The sequence below is a fragment of the Chelonia mydas genome, chromosome 17 (genome assembly GCF_015237465.2).
Source record: "Chelonia mydas isolate rCheMyd1 chromosome 17, rCheMyd1.pri.v2, whole genome shotgun sequence".
Classification (NCBI taxonomy): Eukaryota; Metazoa; Chordata; order Testudines; family Cheloniidae; genus Chelonia; species Chelonia mydas.
The window spans coordinates 10,206,889-10,234,489 of NC_051257.2; the positions used below are offsets into that span (position 1 = coordinate 10,206,889).

Below are 27,601 nucleotides of genomic sequence, written 5' to 3' on the forward strand. Positions count from 1 at the left end.
CAGACTAATAATTGGTATGTAGTGACTCATGCTCCTGTTTCACCTTCATAATTATTTTCATGTTGTATTTATAATTACTGTCAAGGGTGCCTAGAGTTTCAGCTAGGCATTCTTTTATGTTGAATTTCAATCCAAATAAATAAATAAATGCACGGGCCCATGGCTGGATGCAAATCTATCGTTACATGTGCACACAAACTGGGATTTTGCACATGCATCTCTGGCAGTCTACTTGAAAATATGCACTTAACTAGAGACTGGAGAGCAGTCACTTTCTGATACGTGGGAGATGGGTGTTGAGAGTGGGCATGTCAGGGAAGAGTTGTGTGGAATGTCACAAGATAGTCCTCTCAAACTGACAACCCTATCTCTTTTGCGCAGGGGACAGGCGTTCTGTGGGGCTGGGAGTCGGATATGCTGAGAAATGGAGTGTGTGGTGTGGAGATGGGAATGGAGAATGATAGGGAGGAAGTTTGTGGACTTGAGAATGAAGGTGTTTGGGGCTGGTAGATGCTGGAGGATGGGGTGTGTGGGGCTGGGCGTGAGGGATGCTGGAGGATGGGGTGTGCAGGCCTGGGGTTGGGAATGGGTTTGCTGGGGGCTGGGTGTGTGGGGCTGGGTGTGGGGGATGCTGGAGGATAGGGTGTGCAGGAATGGGTTTGCTGGGGGCTGGGTGTGTGGGACCGGGAGATACTGGAGGATGGGGTGTGTGGGGCCAGCAGAGAGGACATACTGGGGGAAAGGGGGGGGGGGGGCTGCGGCCTGGAAGTGGGGGATGGGGGAGATGTTGGCACTTGGGCTGGGAGATGTTTGAAGAAGGGGCTGCCCCCGGTGCATGCCGGGAGAGGCGGCAGGGCGCGGTGCACGCCGGGAGGCGAGCCTCAGCTTTAGCTTCCCAAGATGGTCTCTAGGCTCCTGTCCCCGCCCTCCCTCCTGCACATGCGCAGTGAGTGCGGCGGGCCGAGCTGCTCCCTCCCTCCCTCCTGGCGGCCGGGGCGCTACTGACAGACCGAGGAGCCGGAGCGGCGGCGGCGGCGAGAGCGGGTCGGAGCCTGCCGAGACCCCCCTCCCTCTCCTCCCCCGCACCCCCACCGGCCCCCGTAGCGCCACCCCCACCCGCTCCACAGGGCTCAGCGCCGGTGAATGGGAGCGACGGGCGGCACCGGCCTCCGGGACCGAGGAGAAGCGGCGGCGGCGCGGGTAAGGCCGCGTCCGGGGGAGCGCCCCTCTCCGCCCCCCGCAGGGTCCGTCCCCCCGAATCTGGGAGCGGCGGTGCGAGCCAGGCCCTGCGGTCTGTGCGCCTCCCTCCTCCCGTGCCCCCTCCCTCCTTCTCTCCAGCTCGGCTCTCAAAATGGCTGCCGCGCCCGTTGGTGGTGAGGAGGGAGGGAAGGGGGGGGCAGGGCGAAGTGGGAGGACAAGGGGGGGGAGCTCCCATCCCCTTCTCCGCAGCACTGGGGGCGTGAGGGGAGGCAGCCCCCCCATCACTGGGTCTCAGCCCCCCCCCCCCCGTGATTTAACAGGAAAACAGGGCGGGGGTGGGCCAGACAAGGGGGTGGGGGAGAGATGTGCCCCTTCTGGGTTGGCTCCAGCCCCCTCTCTCTGGGGTCTCTTGCCCCCCGCCCCCCCCCTTCAGGCCTCTAGTTCTCCCCTTCCCCTAATGACTTAACAAGAAACCAGCAAGGAGAAGATAGGGCTGATGGGCCGGACAGGAGACTGGTAGTGTAAATATATATATATATATATATATATTTGGGGGTGAGGAGGGTGGGGTGTGTGTGTCATGTAAACTCCCCCCCCCCAAAAAAAAAAAAAAAAAGTCCCTTAGAGAGTCTAGTTTTGTTTCTTCCTTCTCTTGTTCCCTTTGAGATTTGTTAGGAGGTGGCCCAGACCTTCGGAACCAGCCGCAACACTAACAACAAAACCAGGATTGCTACTAGAGAGGAGAGGTCTAGCCTTTATTTTGAGTCAGTTTCCCACCCGCCCCCACCTCCTTGCAGTGATTTAGTAAGGAAAAAAAACATTGCTAGGAGGCGGGTCAGACCTTCAGAACCAGCTGCAGCAGAAATGGGGGAGGGAGGTCTAAATCTCTCATTTTTGGGCGGGTCAAACCCCTGCCTAGTACCTGGCATTAAAATGGCTTTTAGGACAAAAATAGGTGGATGGGAGAAAGGATGGAAATCTAAGTAGGAATCTTTCCTGCTGCTATTGGCTTTTGTGCAGGATGGAGTTTATATGCAGGCAGTTTTGGGGGGGGGTGAGGGGTTGAGAGTGGTGTTGTCTTTTTTACTGTCATAAAAAGTTGGGGTGGCTCAGTTTTGTGGGTGTAAATTTTATGTGTGTAGGATGAAGGAGATAGTGTGCTTGGCCTTTGATACAACAATAATGTGACACCCCCACCTCCTTTGCCATGTTAGCTGTGGTAAAATTTCTCTGCTGATAATGCTGCAGCAGGGCTTGGTTGTTGCAGGTCAAATCAATTCATAATGAATTACCTAGCCAGGGTGGTGGTAGGTTACTGAAGCTATATTAAAAGCCTTCATTGAACTGTTTGACTGCAAAATAATCATAAGTGATGATATGTTTAGATTTATTAACCTGATTGAATCATCTGTGTGTTTGTGGGGAGGGTTCAGGGTGTATATTATGGCAAAATGGTACATATACATTTTAGATTTATGAGATAGGGAGAAGAATCTGTTCACAATGATTTGTCATTTATGAAACAATTGTGCAGCGTTCAACTGGCTTTCAGAAGAGGGAGGGTCTCCTACCAAAATATATCATTTGCCTTTAAAGTGGCTCTGAAAAACAGGAAAATATGCTAAGGAGCTAAACAAAGAAAATATGTATTTAACAAAAGGTTTTGTTGCCGCTATCTAGTTTGTTTGCAGGGCTATTGTTTTTGTGTTTTCGTTTGATTTGACCATGTTTATGGATGCTGGGTGCAGCCATTGAGCAGAGAAGAGACTGGGTGGAGTAAGGAGGAGAAGCTGCGAAATGGCTAGATTACCCTTTCATAGCAATTTTTTTTTTCTTTGCTTGCATTTTGCTGGGGTGTGGGAATGCTAATTGCTGTAACAATGAAGTCTCTTCTTTAGGGAAGAGTCTAGTGGTGCAGGAACCTTTTGAAATGAAACGAATCTAGCATTCTGTTTTGTGGTTTATTTTTCTGCAGGGTGGATATCGATTTGTCTGGCAGTAAAAAGTGACCAGTCACTGTTGCAAAGCAAGGATTATGTTGTCTGATTATGCTTTTCATATGTTGACTTTGATTTTTCAGTTGTTGACTTTATTTAAATGAAATTAAGGATTATTATCATTTTTAAGGGAGATTGTTTACACAGAAGATGAATTGAAAAAATGCATTCTGAATTCCTATATTGTGGCTTGGTGCTCTGTTCATTCATATAACTTGATGTATTCCCTACACACTCCAGTGCCCTAGCAGGGTAATTTTATAAGGTGTAGGGAATGCAGGACTTGAAAGTGGGTGGTGCAGTTATGTGAAGTGATGTGTAAGGATTTTTAAAGCTCTTGTACAAAGGTGTTGCTTTGTGTAGCATTCTCATACAACTAAAACCTTCAGCATCATGGGTAATATTGGTGCTTAGGTTTAAAGATGAACAGAAAAAGCTTCAGAACAAAGACGTTTGAGGAACACCATAGGGATCAACTAGTAGATGTCTAGGAAGGACTTCTTATTCTCTCTAGAAGTACTCTCCTCTTGTAATGAGGAGAAGCAGTATTCCCACCCAAATCCAGTCTTGACCATAGAAAGTATAACATTGAACTGAGGAAAGGAGTACTTGTGGCACCTTAGAGACTAACCAATTTATTTGAGCATAAGCTTTTGTGAGGATGAAGTGAGCTTCATCGGATGAAGTGAGCTGTAGCTCAGGAAAGCTTATGCTCAAATAAATTGGTTAGTCTCTAAGGTGCCACAAGTACTCCTTTTCTTTTTGCGAATACAGACTAACACGGCTGTTACTCTGAAACCTGTCATTGAACTGAGGGTGATTCTCTGATAAGTTGTCAGAATCATTTTTTGTGTGGTGCTTGTATCTCTTTCGTTTTGGGGTTTAGTCTCTGGTATTAGGTGAGTATAGACTAAACTTATTTGCCAAATTAACATAAAATTAAATATCTATTACAGAGCAGTTGTTTTTAAAAGATAAATTTTGATTTACTAGAGAAACTGGTGTTATGGATCAGGAAAGGTTTATGCTTACTAACAAAACATCTGTCCTGTAAGATGTCTCCAGAATAGGAAGAAAGCTAAATCGAGCAGAATACTTTCCTCCTTGGAAAGATGAAATGCATCATCTTAAGTGCCTTTAGTACAGGAATAACCTGTTCATTTTCTAGTCTCTGAAGGAAGTAGCAGCTAATACTCACTTGTATAGCTCTATGCAAGGTCTCTCCTGCCTACAAATCTGACATCATTTCTTCCTACACTGCTTCCTATGCTCCACCCAATCTTCTTTTGAAAATTTTCAGACTTTATCGTCTACTCTCAACTCTGTGCCTTCTTCCATGTTATCTTTTACACCTAGAACAGCCATTCAATCAATATTTGCTGAGTGCCTTGCCTTACTTTCAAAACTATCTTTTCTTTAAGGCCTATGCAATCTAACTTGCATCTAGCTGTACTATACATATATTTTTTAAACTCAGGGCCTTGTCTTGTTTGTCAATGGTTATTTTTACTATTGTAAAATGTTATGCATGTCAATGGTCCTTGAATACATTTATGTGAGTTAATAGCAAAAAGTTGGATATTTGAGAAGTTATTATTAGCCATGAACTGCAGTGGTCTGAATTATTGTGTTAGGAGAAGTAATAGCCTTTGCACAGTAGAAGCTGGTTGCAAATTTAACTGATGAACTTAACTTCCATTTGGAAAACTGGTTTGGCCCAAAGGCAAAGGAAAATGTAGAAAACTCATCCACCTTTAAACTGTTTGGATCAGGGGAGATACAATCCTATCCTGATTTGAAAGTTTGGTTCCCTTAAATTAAAAACAGCTTGTTATTGCCTGTTCGAACTTTCCATGTAGTTAAATTTCCTTAATCTATTAATTATTTTTGTTGTTTTGCGGTCCAATCTTGCTCCTAACAGGTGTGCTTTATTGGCTTATTGCATTGCATCTTAGAATATATTGATATTTCCATAGGTTCCAGTTAAGAGATCCTCCTTTCTCAAATGTTAGAGGCCTGTGTGTTGGAAGAACAGGTTCTGGTTCTGGCATTAAGTGTTAGGATGAAGCATTGGCCTCTATATAGTTAAGTCTACAATCACAGTTTTATTAAAAGGCTAACTTTGAGCTCCATTGTAACTCCCATTCCCCACCTTGTTTTAGAATGAAGTATGATAACATAATTTTCAGAAGACAAATACTTCTTGTGACTAAAATACTATAAAGTAACTCTTGGAATAGTAATTAAAAGTAGTTCCCAGCACGGTGGGGATCCTAGTCCCAATTGGGGCCTTTGGGTGTTATGATAATATAAATATTTACCAGTATCTAATGTTGCTTTAAGTTCTTCTGTCTGCCCAACAATCATATTACATCTCAAATTTGAAACAGGTAAACTTTGACACGGACTCTTGGAGGGCACAGGAGTAGTAAAATGTTCAAGAATCTGCTGCTACCTGTAAATTAGACATGATCTGAAGGAGCCATGTCATTGAAATTGACAGAGGAAAAACATGGTGTCAGAACACTTTAAGACTGAGCTGACCAAGGCTATTTTTCAAAGAGAAATACTACTACTCCTACATTCTACACCAAAATGTTCCCTTGACTTAGAGGGAATATGTACAGGGTCATCTTCCAGATGGAAGTATGTGTTTATAGTTCAGAACAGAACCTTGAATTTTTTTTAAAGTGGTAGACACATAACACATCCACTAGACCACACAGCCTCTCTGACCAGGATGAGTCCAATTTCTGTGCTAAAGTCAAGTGTAATGAGGATAATGTCTTTGATAAAGTGTTTGGGCCTGCTGATGACTACTGTAAAATGCAAAGTACTTTTAGCAGCCACATTTTTCACCTGGGGCCAGTAGGAGGCAGTGATTCAATGATTTATCTAAGAGATGACGTAGTATAGCAAGTTATACGTTGGATGTGGAACAGATTTGGGATCTAGGCTTCAGTCTGGCATACAGCTTGTTGTAATCTGTACTGCATGTGCCATTAGTGTCTAATTTAGCTGTGTAGTAGGAAAGGGATTTATCAACACTTATCAAATGCAGGAAGGATTTTGTGGGAACCATTGCTGCATTGACCACGGTACCACTGTAACTTAACCTAGTGAATTGTCCATCCTGTGTAGTTTAAAAAAAAACAAACAAAAAAACCCCCATTTTATATGAGGGGAAAAAAATGAATGGTGGTGTGGGCTTTTTGGTGTCTTGTCCTTTAAACTGTTTAAGTTACTAGTTAACAATGATGTAGTTCACCTATTCCATCACTTACAAAACCCAAGTGTATAAAAGCAAAGAGAGGATTAGTAAGGGATATATAATCTTGCGCTAATGGAGTCGTAAACACTTCATTTTAAAATATAAAGAGCATATTTCATCACAAGAAACTTTAGTTCTGACCCAAGCAAAAATGATATTTCAACAGCATTCAAAATATAAACGTAACAGTCTTGAAAAATAATTACATATGTACATTGTCACACTAAGCAGTGTCAAGGGCAATACCTCGCATGTCATTTTACTAAAAATCCATATTATGCATTCATTTAAAGAATTCCAAGTACTTTACTGCAAATTGTCAGTTAACAAATATTTTAAGTTTCCCACTTAATAGAATTGATTCTAAGAAATTGTTCATATACAAAGATCATGATAACCAAAAAACAATTATTGGCTCAGTTAAGGGTTATTGTGATTAAGTATGTATTTGATTTTTGAATGGCTATTGTCTTCCTTGCTTTTAAGTTCTTGGACTTGGTGAATGACTATAATTACTAGTCTGTTACCATCTTAAATGATTTTTTTTTAGTCTTTTGTTTCTGGAATGGAGTTAGACCCAACTGTTTTACATGTCCAGATCTCTGAGGCTTCCTATCGATGCGTCTGCAGTCACATCAATCTTCAGCTGCAGTTTCATCAGGTTTTCTATGCAAAATATCACTGTGCCTGATCAGTTCTTGGATAGATATTCAGGAATAAAAAGAAGTCGTAGAAAGGGTTGTTGGTGACTGAGATGGCATGTCTTCTTTTGAGTCACTGGTTAAAGGTAATGGTTTTTTATAGTAGCATGGGACATAGTGCTTTCTCTGGGACATAAAACAAAGACCTTTGCCACATTCAGTTTTTAATACTGATGACTAGGGCCCTATGAAATTCTCAGCCATGAAAAACACATCACGGACTGTGAAATCTGGTCTTTTGTGTGCTTTTACCCTAAACTACACACATTTCACAGGGGAGACCAGCGTTTCTCAAATTGAGGGTTCTGACCCAAAAGGAAGTTGCTGGGGAGTCACAAGGTTATTTTAAGGGGATCGCAGTATTGCCACCCTTATCTGCTGCCTTCAGAGCTGGGCGGCTGGAGAGTGGCAGCTGTTCTGCAGGCAGCAGCGCAGAAGTAAGAGTGACAATACCATACCATGCCATGCCATCCTTACTTCTGCACTGCTGCTGGTGGTGGATCTGACTTCAGAGCTGAGCTCCCTGCCAGCAGCCACCGCTCTCCAGCTGCCCAGCTCTGAAGGCAGGACCGCAACACCCCGTACAATAATTACCTTGCAATCTCCCCACAACTCCTTTTTGGGTCAGGACCCCCACAATTAAAACACTGTGAAATTTCAGATTTAAATAGCTGCAATCATTAAATTTACAATTTTTAAAATTCTGAGGCCGTGAAATTGACCAAAATGGACTGTGAATTTGGTAGGACCCGACTGATGAGGCTTATGAGAGGAAGGATATTTGCTCCTATTATGCTAGGCAAAACTAAATTGACTCAATTTAACTGGATAAGTCACTTTTTTTACTCCCCAAGGCTGATTTCTCTTCTCCTCAAAGGGAGCTCAATTTTAGGTGTTAAATAAATGTAAGATAGTATGGTAGGAAAGTTTAACACAGTAAACAAAATCATTTAATTTACACATCTTACCATAGATTGAAGCTTTCATCTGGCGATATACCACTCTTTTTAAAGTAAATAGGTGGTGGTTGAACTTGCCCTACTTATCTGTTACACTTGGTCCACCTGCCTTTTAAGTGGAAGAGAAATAATCAATTCTTTTTAAATGACTTGTTTCTTTAGATGCCTGAATGCTTGCATACAGTTAGGGATAGTATGGTTTCATTAATTTATGCATGATTTTCTAAAAGCAGAAGGTACATTTATTAACAGTGGAATAATAATTTTTCCTAATTGACCTAGATTAGAGGCATAATGCTGTATAGAGCGGGGTGGCGGGGGGGCGGGGAAAGGATGACTATCAGAAATGAACTGCGTATTTTGATCCAGTGTGCCATCTCCTTGGAAAAATGAAGATGGCAGAGTGAAAATTTGAGAGCAGTTGTATACTGACCTTTGTAATGAACAGAGTACTATAGTGTTGGCTGGCACTATTCCTTTCAAAATTCGACGTCTGTCCTGATGCATAATGTTTCTTACATTAATAGTAATTAGAGACACGTGTCTCTTGCCCAAAGACAGGGAAATATATCTTTGATTGTTTTCTTTTTATTCTCTCCTTTATCTTTCCCACCCATTTTAGTGATATTAAATGTGTTTCATATACTTGAAACCAGGGGAAGGCTGGGGAGGTTACTATGCTCTAATCAGAGCAGCAGGGGAAAACAAGTTCTCCCCCCTTTTTTAAAAAAACAAAACAAAAAAACCCGGCCCTGTGAAGTGTTACCTAGGGTTTTTCATGTTTTGACTTGTTTCTGATGCATTAAGATAGATACTCATAAATTGAAATTTGTTTATGCTGGAAATAGGCTATGACTTCACTCTGAATGGCAAAGAACATTTAAAAGATCCAGAAGATGACAAACTGAACTTTATCAAGTTGCAACTTAATTTTATGCTAATGTAGATTCATAGACTTAAAGCCAAAGGGACCATCCATGATCATCTCTCACCTCCTGCACATCGCAAGCCATAGAACTTCACCCACCCACTCCTGTAATAGATCCATGACTTCAGTAACTCAGCCTGAGGTTCTCAAATCTTAATTTAAGGACATTAAGTTATAGAGAATCCACCATTTACTCTAGTTGAAACCAGCAAGTGACCCGTACCTGATACAGCAGAAGAAGGTGAAAACTCCCAAGGTCTCTGCCAGTGAGACCTGGGGAAAAATTCGATTCTGACCCAAATATGGCAATCAGACCCTGAACATGTGGGTAAGGTTCACCAGTTGGACACCTCAGAAAGAATTCTCTGTAGTAACTCAGAGTCCTCCCCGTGTAGTGTCCCATCTCCAGCTGTTGGATATTTTTGCTAATAACAGTTGGGGATGACCATATGCTACTGTAGGCAATGTCATCATACCATCCCCATTGTAAACATATCAAGCTCCGTCTTAAAACAAGTTAGTTTTCTTGATCCTTCTGCTCCCTTTGGAAGGCTGTTCCAGAACTTCTCTTCTTTGGTGATTAGAATCCTTTGTCTAATTTCAAGCCTAAACTTATTGATGGCCAGTTTATAGCCATATGGTCTTGTGCCAGCATTGGCCTTTAACTTAAATAATTCCTCTGCTGCCTCTGACGTATTTATTGGGAGCAATCTTATCTCCTCTCCTTCTTCATTTTGTTAGGCTAAAGAAATCAAGCTCCTTAAGTTTCCTTTCATAAAGTAGGTTCTCCATTCCTCTGATCATCCCTGTAGACCATACTTGAACCAGTTTCAGTTTGAATTAGTTTTTCTTAAACATGGAAGATCAGAATTAAACACAGTATTCCAGATGAGGTCTCATGAGTGCCTTGTATAATGGTAATAACACTTCTCTGTGTCTACTAGAAATACCTCATCTGATGCATCATAGGATTGTATTAGTGTTTTTCATGGCCACATCACCTTCAGTGTAACACACAACAGTCAGTTTAAGGAAACGATTGAAGTACTTCACCCTGGATGTAGTCCTACAGACAAATTTAAAGTTACAGGTCCACTACTCGATGCTGGAAGAGAAATGGAGAAAAACTTATAGTAAAAAAAATCAACATAGAAATGCAATGCAAGATGCCCGGCCAAACATAAGGTGTGGTCCTGTAATGGCTCCACAGAGGAAAAGGGTGTTTGTTGACGCTGTTAACTCTTTGAAAAGAAAACTGAAATGTGTTCAAGCTCCTGAAGATGCAGTATGATAAGGAAGCCTTTGCCATTTGGTCGGACAACAAAAACTAAGTATAAAAAGACAAGAAATTCTTGAGTGCAGTCATCTTAAATGTCTGAGTAGTTGAGGGACTCTACTTTAAACAATCTCAGAGCTGATTGTGGAAGATGGAAACTCTTCCACAACCACATGGTTGACCAAAAAAGGATTGGTGCCTCAGTTTCCCAACGACACTCAGTGGAATTCGTAAAGATATAAGGAGATATAAATTCGTAAAATATCTAAGGAGATATAAAGACAATCAAAAATGTTAGTTTAAACTTGTAACTATTGCCAGGAGGAGTTTGATGGAAACATAGCACATGCTTTATACAAAGGACTCTACAGAAAGGTATTAAGCTTAAAATTGTTTTAGATGTTAGAGGGGCTTGACAGATTGCAGGCTGATGCTATGTTTGCAGTTGGAGAAACCTCTCTTGGTCTAAAAAACAGAGAACCACATGGGCAAACTTGGAAAACTCTACAGAAAAGCTGTCTCCTTTCCATCAACGTCCAACAAAACTAATCCTAAATTGCAAGGTTATACACTCAGTCTAGAGCAGGAAGAAGCCAAAATATATTTAATGGAATATAATTAGGAGATTTTAATTTTAAATACTTGAAAAGGAACAGATCCAGTTTCTGATTTCAAATGGTTTCTGTTTCTGAAGGAAGCTGTCAAACTTTGTTCCATCAAAATCTCTGGAAAGCTGAGGGAAAAAATGATGGAATACAGAAGTGAATTCAGAGTCTTGTCAAAATTTGATACTCATTTTTGCGCCAGCAAATCCTTTTCGTAGCATGTTTGGTTTGGTCAAAACTTCATAATAGGCTTGGTGCTGAAAAGGCAAATATTTTTGCAGTATTGCATTGGTGTCGAGGCCTTGATAGTATGTGAAAGGCACCTGAATGTTGGTTATAAATCTGAATTTCCCAGTCTGCTTTTTCTAAAGTAGACTGTAACGGAATTGTAAGTTTTTAAATTTTGAACATTGTGCACCTCTTTATTGTTTGAAGAACATACCTTACAAAATGAATGGTATGACATGTTTTTTTCATTTTCTAAAACTTTAGTAGGCTATTGCTTGCTTTCTAAAAACTGTTTATCTCCGGCCTTGGGGGTGCGTGGCGGGGTGGGAGTTCTAATTCTTTGTATGAATGGTGGCAGTGGTCTAATGTCAACCAATTTTTCTTCTTTATCTTGGGCCAATAAAACATGCACGAGTGTAATGTTAAGTTGTATTTTGTATTAAATATGTTCTGAAAACAAAATTTGGTATCTTTGTCCTTTTGTTTGATCAATTAAGTGTTTATGATCAAACCCTATGTGTAATAGGTTACATTGATATTTTGCTTTAAATTGTTCATTTGGGCCATAATTTAAAGGTGAGTCGGACTTATGTTTCAGCCTAGTCATCTGAGGTTAGTATGGACACCTCTTCGAAAAAAATAGTTAATGTGGAAGGATTTGTAGGTGTTTTTTCTCTAACTTCTTAACCAGTTGTGTATCTACATAGGTTGAACAGAAGAAAGATTAGTCCACCTCAAAGTGAGTTCCCGTTTTGCACTGTTAGTTTCATCCCTGCATACTTAGCAGGTACTAATCCTAAATATCTTCCAGGGTAGGACCTATGTACTGGGTCATGTCTAATTTGTAGATAATGCAATGATCAAAATACTGATGTAGCAAAGTAGAGGGGAGGGAACTAAAAATGTTCTTAATCATGTTCTTGAACTGTGCTACAGCTATGGACTTGCAGGACTGTAGTATGATATAGGAATACTATTTAAAATATAGCTCAGTTTCTGTCTTTACTTGAAGATTCAATGGTATTTTAACCAAATTTCCCGCCATGGTCACTTTTTCAGGATGGATAAAACCTTAGTATGGTGACTTCTTTGTTCACTGACTTATTTTATGACATATATGGTGGTAAAAGGATAGGAGGTTTATATTTTATCCCCCTTATAATTTACCAGGCAGTTTCTTCCCAGCAGATGGAGACAGATGTCTTAAACTTCTTTTTGAGATATAGATGTTAATTCACTGTCTTTTTTGTTTTTGGACCAGTTCCATGGCTAGCTGGTCCTCCCTCTTCTTTAAATGGTATGCTCTCTTCATAGTCTTCCCCTTCTCTCCTCCTTCCCCCTCCACTCCATTCGTTCTAGAGAGACTGGATCTATTTTGTGGGTTACACCCTTAGAGTTCACTGGTTCAGAGCAGCTTTTTGTTCATGTGTTAGAGCAAAATTAAGCCGTTGAAATAAGGCTAGATCCAAGGAAATGCCTTTGACACAGTTCTCCCATAATACTTTTCAGAATTATATCTTTGAAGCTGCCAGGGAATGACCATTCTCTTAATGTATTTTGAAAGAGTCATATTAAGGCCCCGAGTACCCTGTATGTCTATGTAATTCACCAGCCGTGCAGCTCTACATATAACAGTAGTTTAGCCTTTGGTAGTGCTTAAAGGACTGCTATTAGCTCATATCTGTTTCAAGTTACGTCTACTCAATCCCTGTGCCAGTGCTTGTGGCTTAACACCATTTTTTAAGTCAGTTGCTCTCGGTGAGTTTGAAAACTTGTATGAAGAGAGAAGGCTGACTAGACACATAGCTCTGTCAAATGTATAAACAGAAAAAATAATAAAATTGGAGAATTCTTCTAGCCTTAGGTGTACTTGTAAATAAGTCTTCAAACAGAAATGACTTAAATTATGTCCCTTTGATATATTCATCTGTCTGTCTTTTTAATTTTGAAAGACAACTCAGTCTTACATAATTAAACGTTGGTCATTGGATCCTAAATTGGTTGCTAGTTGCAATGTAAATTCAAAATTACTTTTAAGCAATCCCCATGTCTAATTTTCTTTTGATTCTTCAGTGTAACTCTTTTTTCTACCCATACTATGTTCTTCATAATGTCACACAGATTTGTATAACCCTGTTTCTGAAAAAAATCCTCTCTACTGGTAGTTGCTGGTCCCTCAATTTCCAGGGCAGATATGGAATGTCTGGTACACGGGTGGGTTTTTGTTTTTTTACGTGACAATGGACAAATCTTTGATACCCTTTAAAGTAACCCTGGGTTTTGGACTACTGAAATCCTCTATTTTAGTTTTGCCTTTTCACCCCCCTCTGATTTTTAATGTTAAAATATTGCAAGAAGATGATGTGGCATAATAGATCTAGTAACAAATTAATCCTCTAGGCCAGGTTTATATATGGTCTATGAATATTAAATAGGGATTAACCCTTCAGCTTGTATGCCACTATATTGAGAACTGCGGTTGAATGTTTTGGAAGCGTTTGTATTCTTCAAATGTGTAACTTGTGTTAGACTAATCAGTAAGATGAAACAGAAGTTTTGAGAACTGTGTATCTTTTTCTTAAATATTTTAGGACAAATTGACTTTAAAATCTGGATTTCAATGTTTTTTTTTTAAGGCTAAAACTGTGTTCCTTCACAGCTAAACCTGTACCTTCATGGAATATTCCTGAGCTTGTTTCACTTTTAAAAACAGGTCCTGAATTTTTACTGATGCCTTTTACAATTGTTGCCTTCAGACTTACTTTTTACTGTATTGCTGTACAACTTATTGGATAACTTCTTTCCACTGTATTGAAAACTGAGAAACTCTTTATTTAAAAACATGTAAGTACAAAATCACATCAGAACTTCATTTACCTTAGCTTTAAAGTAGTAGTATGCTAAAGGTTTTAATAAAGGCTTAAAAAAAAAAAGTGACAGAGCAAGGATATTTTAATGGGCTGCGTGTAAAACTTGTTACTGTCTCCTGTAAATTACCAAAGTTGTGAATGACTAGGGTCTAATAGACTCTAGATCATACATACTTGTAAATGTACAGAAAAACTTACTTAACAGACTTTTTTTTTTTCGTCTTAATGTCAGTTATCACAGCAGGGAACTCATAAAACCACCTTCCAATTCTGAATGGGGAAAACTTGCTTGGGGAGCCTAAGCCATCAGTTTCTGCAGAACTCAACTTTAAAAGAAACAAACCAAAAAACCTCCCCCAAAACCCTAGCCCTGTGATTGCAAAGAGTATGCTGAATATAAACAGATGTTAATAGTGTTCTCCAGAGTCGATGGATCTATCCACAATTAGCAGCTGCTTTTAGATTTCCCAAGCAGCTGTAGAGTAAAATTAAGATGATTCAGGTCAGTTTCACAGGCTCTTAATTTTCGATTTCACTTCTTTCTTCATAACACCTTTGGCTGCAGTGAAGTTGATCAAACTTGTTAGTTTAACTGTGCCAGGAAATCTAGGATACCTAGGATTGTTGGGGAGGCTCATAAGAGAGGATGAGCAAAAATGCTGTTTTGGGGTTTACAAACAGTTGAGAAGAGTGAAAGAGGAATGGGGGTTGGCTTCTCATAGTAGGCAGTAAGCTGCTGCTTCCAGAAGATGGAATGAATTAGGAGATTTCTTGTTTGTCAGGGTGACAAAGATGTCACCTCTTAGCTAGATCTTGGAATAGAATTCTAGCAAATGTTACTGGCTTCTACCATGATGCTGTTAGGGACTTCCTCAATGTTGATGGGGACTCCTCCTCTTATAACAACTTTGGACCACCGAGCTTGTTCTTTTGACTAGTAGGTGTTTGCCACTGTAGGAGAAGCTGGTAAGATTTAGTTTTTAATAATTGTAAAAGAATGCTAGTGTACTTCTGCCTTTTTTGCAGTGGGATGCTTCCCCATGACACTCCAAATATGTCTGTTTATTACACTACACATATGCACTTTGGCCTTGTCTTCATTACAGCTTTTTACTGTCATTTTTATATCCAGTTAGGTCACCTTAATTGGTTATAAGTAATATAGGTTGTCCACACAGCAGCTTCTGTTATCTCAACTGTGCCTGTGTGTCAGCACTTACTGTTTGGAGCAATGCATTTTAGGAAAATGTAGGCAGCCTTAGCTAGGAAAAATGTTACAAGCAGGGCGTGCACACACACTTGTATTGCTGATACCTATGGTAATGTGCTCTGGGGTGTTGCAGTATGTAGCCTGTTGTGAAGAAGGAAGGCCAGTTAAATTGGTTACACATACTTGGTTAGAGGATCCTGTCCATGCTGTAGGAAGTGTTGAACTGGTTATAGGAAGGCAGCCACCGGCTAGCAGGAATGAAGTGCTGTTAACTATCACAGGTAGTAATAGCCTCTAACTGTGTGGTATGTGTACATAACCTATACTTGGATCCAATTGTGCTAGGAGCTAATTACAAATTTAAGTTGTAGCATACTTAGGGGCTTAAGCTAGTGGAAGATGCTGGGCATACTCAGTTAATTTAAGGTGGGCTCTCTGTCTTCAATAAATTATGGGTTCCTGCCCCAAATATACAAATTCTGGGTTCTTATAGTGCCCCATTAATTAGTGAGGCCTCTATTCTTCTTTTCTTCCTATTAAATGAATTCTTGGCTCTTCTCTCTAATATAAACACAGGACCTGCCCTGCTGCCTTCCTGTTGCAGGGCTCCAAGATACACAGGAGGCCCTCTGCCACCCAATAACTCCTTCTCAACATATGCTGCTCTGCTGCTGCTTTTCTCTGTTGGAAGAACAGGGGCTTCAACTTTGCTCCTCCCTCCACTTCTCTTAAAGGATGCCTGTACTATTCTTTCTCTGCCTGCTTACTTCCTATTGGAAAAGAACTCTCTTCCTTCCCATCATCTCCTGGAAAAAGAACAAGAGGCTCCAGGGCCATTCTGCTTCATCCTTTTCCCTACAGGAAAGGATCCAACAGGTCTTCACCTTTCCACTGCCTGGTTGACTGTCCTCCATATTTAACCTGTCTAAATGCACCCTGAGTCTGCTGTAATGAGAACCTCACTTGTCTGTTTCTTGACACTGCTTTTGAAAGGTTGTACTTCAGCATGTATACCACTCTTCAATCCTGTATTTGTAGAGGGCTGACAATGTTGTGTTGTATTGTTCGTTATTTATCTTCTTGCAGAAATAGTTGGACAACAGTCTTTAAATTTTTTAATGTAAGATGCACCCTCTGGTAATATGAAGAGTAGATATGTCAGAGGAATCTCATGTTGAAGAGATCCTTCTGAGGGCAAAAAGCAGGATATTTAAATTTTGTGCCGCCTGCTCGTTCTCACTCAGGTCTAGCCTATGCTTAAAATATATGGCAACCTAACTCCTGGTGTAGGTTGATGGAAGAATGCATCCTTCAGCCTAGCTGCCATAGCTTCGGGCGGTGGTTCCTACAGAGACTGAAATACCCCTTCCGTTGCTTTGGGTTGCTTCTGTACAATGGGATTATGCTGGCATTGCTAGGGCATCATAACTACAGTCCCGATAGTGTAGACATGGCCTCAGTCTCATTCTCTTGATGGGCTTCTAGTTGAGCTGCTGTAGGAGCATTTGGAGAAGTTTTTGTGCTGCTTACTGGAGATCTCTTCCTTCAGAAGATTGAACATTGCTCATATCTTCACAGCAAGTCATGCTTGGCAGGGAAGCAGTTAAGAGCAAGTCTGTCACATTTTATTCTTTGGTTTCCATTCAGTTTTATGGAGTAGGAAGTAGAGAAGCTTCACGCTATTGCATCTGTGCCCTGTCAGTCTGTGGGAATCGTATAATTTATTGTTAACCATTTGATATCTGGAAATGAAAATCTGTTTTTGAAGTAATAAGTACATCTATTTACTTCACAGAATTGCCATCTTAAACTGAGAAAGTGATACTGTGATAAAGGACAGACAATAGGAGAAACAATGTCTCATTTTGGGGCGAGGGAAGGAATATCTCCTGCAGTAGGCTAAAGTGTCTTTCAGTTGGTCTTTTTTTAGGAGGCTTGTTTGATCCATAACTCTTAAATTGATCAGCAGGTACAATATTATAGCTCTTATCTCTGTAGGAAAATTTGTTTTTTTAATGAAGGAATAGGATTTTCCAGCTAACACCAAAAATCGTAAGAACAAACATGCCCCCCTTCCCCCCAAAAAACCAATAAAGAACCTAAACATAACGAAAACCCCCATCATTCTAGAATCATCTCCAGGAACATCTATTAAAACATGGGGTTTTTTTAGTTACACTGGGATGAGACCAGTCCTGTTTGGTCAAGGAGATGGAAAATACCTTTGGCTCTTAAAGCAAGTATCACATGGCCAGATGGACTGTATGTGACAGCACTTTCTGCTGCCTTTGGTACGTGTGTTCTACAATATTCCACACCAGAGTAGTTTGAGTAGTAGAATGTTTTTTGTAAACTGTTAGTGCTCTGAGCTGATTGGGGGGGGGGGGGGGGAGCGGGGTTTACAAGAAAAATGTTTTTTCTTTAAATTTGAGTCTTGGATCAGTAGTTGGTACACTAATCCCTGATTTAACAATCCAACAACTTCTTACCCAGAAAAATTTAAGGAATGAGTAATATTTAGCCTGTATTTTAAATTTTTACAATTAAAATGTAAAACTCTTAAAACATGAGTATCACTAGATAGAAAGAAATAAGTTCTAGTAGTTCCTACCTTTGTAAGTTAATTATATTTATTTCAAAGCCAGACTTTCTCTCTTGTGGAACAGGTTCACAGGAATTTAACTTGTAATATCTGAACATGGTCACCTCTATACCTGGCTACAGTCATGACAAAGTGAGGAAAATAACAGATATACTTCATCATACAAGCGTCCAAACTAATTTAGCTACATATTTTTCTAGTAATACTGTCTTGGATCCGTTATAAGATTTCTCCTAAAAACCTCAAGGGATTTATAGGGTCAGTATTGTGAGCTATTCTGAGCTGTCTGTATTAATGACTTTAGCGAAAAAGAGAGACTCCATACTACATGGTACATTAATACTCTTCCTTGTGTGTTTTCAAACCTGAAATCTTTGTTTTGCTTACATCTTTGCCTTGTAAGATGACAAGCGTAAAAGTTTGTCTGCCTGTGAACTTGTCTGATTAGCTTTACTGATATGGAACGGTCTGTTCATAGGCAAGACACTAGCAGATGGCTACCCAAAAAATGTTACGAATCCAAAGTATGTCATTTTAAATGATGACCTTGCTTAACCTTTTGTTAGCTAGACGAAGAGGAAAATAATTATTTTTTTAGTCAACAAAAGGCCACTTAACTTCAATGGATACAGTAGTGCTATTGGCATGATAACTTATTTGCTTGTAATCTTAATTTTAAACTTTTGGGCAAAAGCAAGAGCCAAGCTGTTGAAAGGATAGCTGTTTGTGCTCTGGGAGATGCACTGGAAAAAGACACATCTGTTTTTTAACCTGTAGGAAAATAAGACTGCTTATAATAAACTGTCTGACCAGGAATTTACTTTTTAGCTGAATTTAAAAAAAAAATCCTTACAGGGGAGGCAGTGTAGTCTTAAATTAGTTCATGAATTGAAAATACTGGGTTCTAGGCCTACAGTTGACTTGCTGTGTGAGCTTTAACTTGTCGGTTAGTCCTGGTCTCAGCTTAAACATTTGTAAAGGGAGTACAATCCACCTCATGCTGGTGTGTACAGGCATGTAGCTTTCTTACAAACTGAGTTGAGGGTATTTTGCAAAACTAACTTCTTCCTATCTCCAAAATACCATAGAATTCTCCAGCAAGTAAGTATCCTGCTGAACCAATGGTAGTGCTCAGACTGACTAGTGAAACGTGAGTACCTCAGGGTATGTCTTCACTAGCAACGTTGAAGTGCTGCAGTGCTTTAACGTGGCTCACGGCACCAGCGCTGGGGGAGCTCTCCCAGTGCTGTAAAAAACCCACCCCCATGAGGGGAGTAGCTGAAACTTGCAGCACTTGGGTAGGTGTTTTTTCACACCTCCAAGCGAGACAGTTGCAGTGCTGTAAAGTGGCATGTAGACAAGGCCTTAATTAGCTACACAGTTGACCTCTTGGTGAAATACTATTACAATAAATCATTAGTTTTGACTGGTTTGTGATATGCTACTTCCAGAGGAAAAGCATCTGTTTTAAGCCATGCCAGCCGTGCATGACCATGTTGACCTGCTCACACACTTACAGCCATTCATATATGTATATTCAGGAAAATTCTGGGCAGCTATTCCACTGCTTCAGCTGCTTTTACCAGAAGTAAAGGAAAGGACTGAATTTGTTTCACATCTGTGCTGTACTGAGATGCACAAAACCTGGGAGGTAGAACTTGTTAGCATAATTACACAAATAGTTAATTGGTCTTATCTAAGCAGCGAAGAAATGTTGGAAGCATGTGCAGCCTCATAATGTAGCTCTGTTCATGAGTTGGGTTCCACATGGATAGGAGTAAACAACTTGCATGTGGACATCATCAGTATGAAGTCAACCATTTCTTTAATTAGGTTTGAAACTAAAATATTCTGTAGCATAGACAGCTCCATGAGTGGCTAGGACTTTCTCAGTTTTAATATCCTGCTTGTTTATATTGTTCTTTATAGTAAATGAAGAAAAACGTACATTTGCATGAAAAAGGATCTTCTCCTTAGTCTATTGCAGTTTAATCTTCTGTTTGCAAGTGTGATGAAGTGGGAATGCTCTTAATGTTTTCTCTGAATACTGTGTGGGTGCCTCAGTTTGCCCTGTGCAGTTCTTAGGTGGGGGGATAAGGGGGTGTGATTATTGCAGAGCCCTAGAGGGCCAGTGTGATGGTGTCTGCACAGAGAATGGACAACACCCTGTCTCCTGGCAACTGATGGCCTGGGCCCCTCCTGTGCAAAGATGCCAACTGAAAGTGTTGGAGAACAAAGAGATCAGGTGGCCTCCTGGTCTGGGAAAGAGACAAAGGTGTGAGAGAGAGCTGGAGAGTTTGTTTGGAGCTGGCTGAGGAAAGAGAGCGAGGCCTAGACCCCCGGGGTCTGGCCTCCCTGGCCCCAAGATAGACCTGACTTAGGGGTCCGGTTTCTGTACCTACAAGCTCTGTTTTGGACTATGTTCCTGTTGTCTAATAAACCTTCTGTTTTACTGGCTGGCTGAGAGTCACGTCTGACTGCGGAATTGGGGTGCAGGACCCACTGGCTTCCCCAGGAGCCCCGCCTGTGCGGACTCGCTGTGGGAAGTGCGCGGTATGGAAGGGGATGCTGAATGCTCTGAGGTCAGACTCAGGAAGGTCGAAGCTGTGTAAGCGTCTTGCCCTGAAAACAAGTGCCCTGGAGTCTGCTCACAGAGAGGAGGCTCCCCCAGAGTCCGGACTGGCTTCATATGGAGTAGCTCCAGAGCATCAGCGGGGTGACTCAGTGACAGCAAGATGTTATCTGAGTAAGCTGTTGACATTAACAGGATAAGGAATAAACAGGTGAATTTTATAAGATTCTGTTCATGAGCATGATCTTAGTAATGAGGGAAGAGGAACATATTTCAGTTTTCATAAGGTGCTTGCAGCCCTTTAGTGAAGTGGGAAGAATTGGCTATTAGCCAGGATGGACAGGGACAGTGTCCCTAGCCTCTGTTTACCAGAAGCTGGGAATGGGTGACAGGGCATGGATCACTTGATTACCTGTTCTGTTCATTCCCTCTGGGGAACCCAGCATTGGCCATTGTCAGAAGACAGGATACTGGGCTAGATGGACCTTTGGTCTGATCCAGTATGGCAGTTCTTATGTTCATAATGTGTTAGCCTTGCTGGAGTTTCCTCATCTGTTTGAATGTCAAATTTGATAAAGCCTTCATTCATTTGCAAGAAATGGCACTGTTTGCACATCAGAGCACTTAATATCCACGCTTTCTGTAATAATGCCTAAAACAGAAATAAGAGGAAGTCAAAACCACTCTTTTACCAGGAACTTATCTTACTACTCAGTAAATTCAGCTTTACCTCTTGCATATGTGGTTTCACTGTTTGTATATATCTTGTATTTGCATATGTAATCTGGCATTGGCTCCAGTTTCTTTACATAAAGAACCCCAGAATCTACTAGCAAAGGCCTGTACCAAAGATGTGAGGACTCAGTGGCGCTTGCAGGCGGTACCATGGTGAAAAAGCCAGTTTGCACTATCCTTGCTGACGGAACATTGTTTCTTTCTAGTGCACTAGGGATTTTAGGTGTCTGGGTTGGGTCATAGGATTACTGGAAAATCTGAAACTGTTGGAAAAGCATTGGCACCATGATGCTATTTGGCATAGATTAAAAATGGGCTTAGAAGTCCCAATGTCTTGAAGTATGATTACTGGGCTCTGACAGTATCCTGGTCCCAGCGAGAAGAGGAGTTTTGGCTTATTGATACTTCCATTTGCCTAGACTGAGTTATTAAAACAGAGTTCTGGATTCTTAAATCCCGCAAGATGTCTTAACAGATTAAGTAGGCAATTATTCATAAAATGAATGTGTGTGTAAAATCTGTTGGAGTGAATTATGTCATTAAACACACTCTTACCCCCGGCCAGCTGTGAAACTCATTTTGGTGGAAGCAACATATGACCTTACTCTGGCCTACTGCATTATATCGGCAGCACCTCACTGTTAAGCGTGCTGTAGGGCTGAGCTGTCTCCAGTTTGACTCCTTAATGCTGACATTGACTGTAACTTGTGGCTGGAACATTACCATATTTCTTGTGTAGTGTAATGTCTTTGAAATTGACTTTCACGACTAAGACAGGTTTTTGCACATCTTACTTAAAATTAAACAACTTGGTATAAATGCCACTCGGCTGAATTCTATTTAACTGCAGTATGAAGATATTTGAGTCTTTTTTAACTCGGTTCAACCCATCTAAATAAGACTTAATCTCAGAACAAAACTAGCCATCTGCTGAAAGGACTGGGATTGTCTGAATCAGAAGACAAATCAAGGAGAAGTAATGTAATTTACTATAAACCTTCACCAAGCATGCATACAAACAGTTAAAGCAGTGGTGTTGACAGAAACTGATAGTTCTGGTCGGTTAATAGCTTTCCACTTCTGGGTCACAGTTCAGATCTAGCTTGTTTGTAGTGACTGAAAACAGTTGTCATCTAATCAGATCTGGTTCTTAGTGGGCTGTTATGTTACAAAAACCACCGTCCTAATCTCCCTTGCCAGCTTTGTACACTAGGTATGGAGATCAGACTATGCTTCTCCTGTAGATGGTCCCTTAAAGGCAAGTGATGGGTCACTGTGCGGAAAACTATACTGCTATCTATGATGCACAAGTTATTAATGTGACCATTAGAAGAAATAGAACTTCGGGCCTTATTGTGGTGGTTCTTCCCCCTTAGCGCTCACAGTTATAGAGCACTTATAGCTCACATTCTCTCTTGAGAGAGAAGGAATCAACATTTCAGAAAATCAAGCTCCTGGTTCTAGTTAGTGGTTTTTGTTTTTGTTTGATAATATGAAGGCTGTTTCACTTGACTCTACATTCAGTTTTTTACTAAATTTTCAGAGATGAAACATAACTTGTTCTTTCCAAACTACATGAAAATTTAGTATGATGGTTCAAGATCTATATGTAAATGAATATATTCAGTGGAAGTACTGGTAGGTTTCAAAGCTGATATCAAGGGATTAGCGTTCTTAGATATGTGAGTAATGCTTGTTCCTTATATGTGAAATAACTTCCAGTTTAGAAACAACAATCTCTTTATGAATTTTTCAGGATGTGTATGCACCCCACAGGACCGTTTTGGCCAGACAGCCTACTGATCTAAAGCCCTGTCTATATATTTCAGTTCAACCACATTTTAATGTAATATGGCTGAGCCTTTGTGGAAATACAAGGTTTTGCAACTGGATTCATATCCATGCTCTTGCCCAGGTAAACCTAGACACTGTCTCTTTTAGCGTAGAGAGGACCTGCCTTAATAGTCAGCTAGTTGGTCTAGAGTTGTATAGGGCATTTGGAGTCCGTGACATGGGCAGAATGATTACATCATCGCCGCATGATGTTCCATAGCTTTTACCACAACACGCTGGTGGGAGGTGTGTGCAGGAGGAAAGGAGGAGAGGCAGTGTTATCAGAGCCACAAAAATCACACCTTTGATATTACATTAAACGTGTATGGTAGAACTGCATCAAAAGAAGCTTCCTAAAACAGTAAATTTCATAATCATTACTGTTTCAATAAAGTGTGTATATATAGCATATTTCACTAGATTTTTGTTTAAAAGTAACCTAATTCTTTAGTTTTGGTATTTAATGAGACTAGCTCCAATTTGTTTGCTTTCCATTTACATCTTTTTTTTGACTTGCAATTACTGAGTTTTATAAGCAAATCAAATGCTGACTTTGAGGGACACCATTCTTCTTTGCTGTGCAGTTTCCTTCTGAAAAATTGAGAATGATGGCCTGCTAACTGGTTCCTCCCTAAACAGTGAATCACATCAACTAGTGTGACAAAAAAAACAGGGCTGTAGTTCCTAGATGTAAAATTATGTCTGACAAAATACTGGGTCATGACTTTATTGTTCAAGGAGTTAGTAGTATTTGTGCAATATATTGAAATACCTTGTATGAATATAGGGACTACTTATTGCATTTTATTTATATTAATCCAGAATCTAGGGTTTACACTTAAATTGTAGGTGTAGATGGAGAAAACCTTTTGTAGTATAGACTCTGCATGTATCTGGAATGCTGAATTTAAATAAGTCTGCATCAGGTAGCTTTAATCTTTTTGCTAGGTTGAATGAGTGTTAAAGTTTATATTTTCTTAATATAGGATCTAGCATCTAAAGTTTAATGCACTGTTGGTATCCCATTATTTGAAGTTTAGGTGGTTGAGCTTCTTGGCAGCCAGCTGTTAGAGTTGCATGTGGAGCCTGATTTCTGTAGCCGGTTGAATGGGTATATCATCAGCTTGTCAGTAATATTTCTGTCTGCCTTTAGTACTACACGTTAGAGCATGAATAGTGTATTTCAGAAACAAGTGGATTCTTTCATTGTGGACAATGATTGTATTTGTATTTAGAATACTTTGTTTTTCAGTTTTCAGCTAGAGTGCTATAAACTAGATAAGTGTCTAGACCTTTACTCTTAAACCCAAAGAGCCATTGCAAGGCTTAAGTGGTGGTTTGGAATGCCCAAAGGTCTGGCAGCATTTCCCACTAGAGGGCACCTTTTCTAGTCCATTCAAGGGACAATGGTTTTGTATTACTTATTCTCCCCCCCCCCCCCCCCAAAAAAAAAAAAACAAAACAAAACAAAAAACCAACCCAAAAACCTTGAATACCACTTCTTCCCTGTACTGCGAAAGGTCAGTCTTACAAGGGCTACGTTGTCCCTTAATAGAACTGGAAGGGACCTCAAGAGGTCACCTAGTCCAGTCTCCTGCACTCAAGGCAGGACTAAGTATTATCTAGACCAGAGGTTGGCAACCTTTCAGAGGTGGTGTGCTGAGTCTTCATTTATTCACTCTAATTTAAGGTTTCGTGTGCCACGAATACATTTTAACATTTTTAGAAGGTCTCTTTCAATAAGTCTATAATATATAACTAAACTATTGTATGTAAAGTAAATAAGGTTTTTAAAATGTTTAAGAAGCTTCATTTAAAATTAAATTAAAATGCAGAGCCCCCTGGACCGGTGGCCAGGACCTGGGCAGTGTGAGTGCCACTGAAAATCAGCTTGCGTACCACCTTTGGCTCGCTTGCCATAGGTTGCCTACCCCTGATCTAGACCATCCCTGACGGGTGTTTGTCCAACCTGCTCTTAAAAATCCCCAATGATGGAGATTCCACAACCTGCCTAGGCAATTTTATTCCAGTGCTTAACCACTCTGACAGTTAGGAAGTTTTTCCTAATGTCTAACCTAAACCGCCCTTGCTGCAATGTAAGCCCATTGCTTCTTGTCCTGTCCTCAGAGGTTAAGAACAACAATTTTTGGGATAGCTCAGTGGTTTGAGCATTGGCCTGCTAAACCCAGGGTTGTGAGTTCAATCCTTGAGGGGGCCATTTAGGGATCTGGGGCAAAAATTGGGGATTGGTCCTGCTTTGAGCAGGGGGTTGGACTAGATGACCTCCTGAGGTCCCTTCCAACCCTGATATTCTACGATTCTATGATTTTTCTCCCTCCTCCTTGTAACAACCTTTTGTAACAACCCATACCATGAAGCAAGGCATAGGCACAAAACTAAGGGAAGAGGCAGTCATCTTTGCTGCCTCTTGCTGGTGGCATGGAGTCCCTACTGTCGGCTCCTACAGCACTCTTTCAGTTAGTTCATGAAAAACATGTTTGACAGGCACTGTGGATGGGGTCAAGCAAATTAAATTGTCAGTCTTGTTTGTTGAGATTGTAAGCTTTTGGGGACAGGGACAGTGTAGTACTGTCCCTGTGTGTGTGTACAATGCCTAGCACAGAGGAGCCGAGAGCAGAGCACCTAGGCTCCGCCATAATACAAATAACTTATAGCCTAGACTTCAAAGCACATCTTCCCTGTGTCCACAATGGATAGCCAAATGGTGTTAAGCATGTGATAACAGCTGAACATTTTTTTTAAGCACTATTCCTAAATCTAGCTTTTGAGGATGTGGACTAAAGTATGTGTACGAAAGCGTTGAGTTTAGTGTATAAAAGAACACTGTTCAGAGTAACAGCCGTGTTAGTCTGTATTCGCAAAAAGAAAAGGAGTACTTGTGGCACCTTGGAGACTAACCAATTTATTTGAGCATAAGCAGCTGTAGCTCACGAAAGCTTATGCTCAAGTAAATTGGTTAGTCTCTAAGGTGCCACAAGTACTCCTTTTCTTTTTTTAAAAGAACACTGTCTGCTTTGAACAGGCTTCTTAACAAAATTCTGGATTAAACTGTTTTTATTAAATATAAATATTCCAAATGCAAGGTCAAGTGAGCACAGAAGTACTGTAACATTTTTATTTTCACATTTTACTCTATTCCTAAAAATCACTGATTTGTTTGGTCAGTCTGCTTTGCTCTTCAGAGGACTGAGTAAATGGTGTGGTACAGAGAGAGACACTTGTCAAGTGAATGCGAAAAATAGACAGTGATGCAGGATCCTGGCTTGCTCATAATGATATTGCTGTTTGCACAACAGAACCTGGAGCATGGAAGATCACTGGAACTGCAGGGGAAGCAGTGTTAAAGTGATTCAAATGACAACTCCTGGTCCAAATCTGATCATAACCATCCAGTAAAAGTATTCTGCACACTAAGGATATTAAAATTCCAGTACTGCATAGGATAACTTTAAGTAGTGAAAAGCAAAACTTATGCCATGACTCATCCTACCACTGTAAAGATTTAGAGTTTGAAGATAATGTTGAGAATGAATTTGAAAATACTGTCATAAGTGACTGCATACTGTTTGCAAGATGCACCTTAGTACAGTTAAAGCAACAATCTTTAATTAAGGTAACCCAGAACACCAAGAATTATACTACTTGGTCAGATTTTTAAAATCTATTTTAAAACTTAATGGCTGGGTGAAGACTTAGTACTAATATTTACCTTTTTAAAGGTATGTTTAGCAGATGATTAGTCCACGTTACAGTGGAAATTCTAGTGAACTTTTTTTGGATGGTATATAAGTGCCATGACAGGCTTAAAATCTCATATTTAGTACTGCTTTTTCATGTTGTAGGCTTTGGCCTAAATGCTTATTGAGTGCAGTCAATAGCTTTGTAGCTTTAATTCAGAGGCATTTTGCCTTAAAGTCCATCCTTGAATTTGGGAGAAACAGGCAGTACCAAAATGGTTCAGATCCTTAGTCCTCTGTGCCGGGTGTTCCAAACTGAAATGGACTAAAATAATTGGGAAATCTTCGCTTCACAATGTGGTGTGGAGATGTACATCATTAGTTATGGAGACTGCTGTGAGGAAAGCAACTAAAGATTGAAGGAGACCGCTATAGCCTATCCAGACCTCTCTTCTGAGAGGTGGAGAAAATTTGCAAGGGTGCAAGTCAGAAAAATTAATGTGGGAAGAATGCAGTAGTTTGCACACACACTTATCCATTTTCAGTATTCCAACCTGGGTATGTAGATGTTCATGTGACTCCAAAATGGCTTCAAATGGCTTCATAAACCTTTTCAAAAGCAAAATGTATTTTTTCCCCTTCTAGATGGAATGAACCTTCCCTGTTGAATGCCTCCAGATTTCCAGTTGGATTTCACGTGTGGAGAAACATTTTTCCTTTTGGTTGAAGCTGCTCTGTGGCAGACTGAATTTTTGGATCCAGGATTCACAAAGGTGTGTGAATCTTGAGGAGGCAGCCACAGCTGAATCACGTTAGCCTGCCATCACAGCCACCATGGTGCTGTCACAGAGGCAACGAGATGAACTGTAAGTATTTTTTTTTTTACAGTATTTATTTAAAATAGCAAAAGTAACCT

General features: G+C 40.5%; 1 protein-coding gene across 3 annotated transcripts in view; it reads left to right on the forward strand.

Moving 5' to 3' along the window:
* Positions 1–840: 840 nt before the first annotated feature.
* PAFAH1B1 (platelet activating factor acetylhydrolase 1b regulatory subunit 1) overlaps positions 841–27,601 on the forward strand; it is a 64,304-nt gene continuing 37,543 nt past the window's right edge. The window contains exons 1-2 of one of the 3 annotated variants that reach the window (XM_037880191.2): positions 841–1,200; positions 27,331–27,551. In XM_037880191.2, the coding sequence (XP_037736119.1) occupies positions 27,520–27,551 (32 nt within the window). In that variant the 5' untranslated portion in view covers positions 841–1,200; positions 27,331–27,519. Of the gene's footprint in view, positions 1,201–1,251; positions 1,717–27,330; positions 27,552–27,601 lie in introns of those variants that run through there. The other 2 variants (XM_043530902.1, XM_043530903.1) reach the window with 2 other exon arrangements.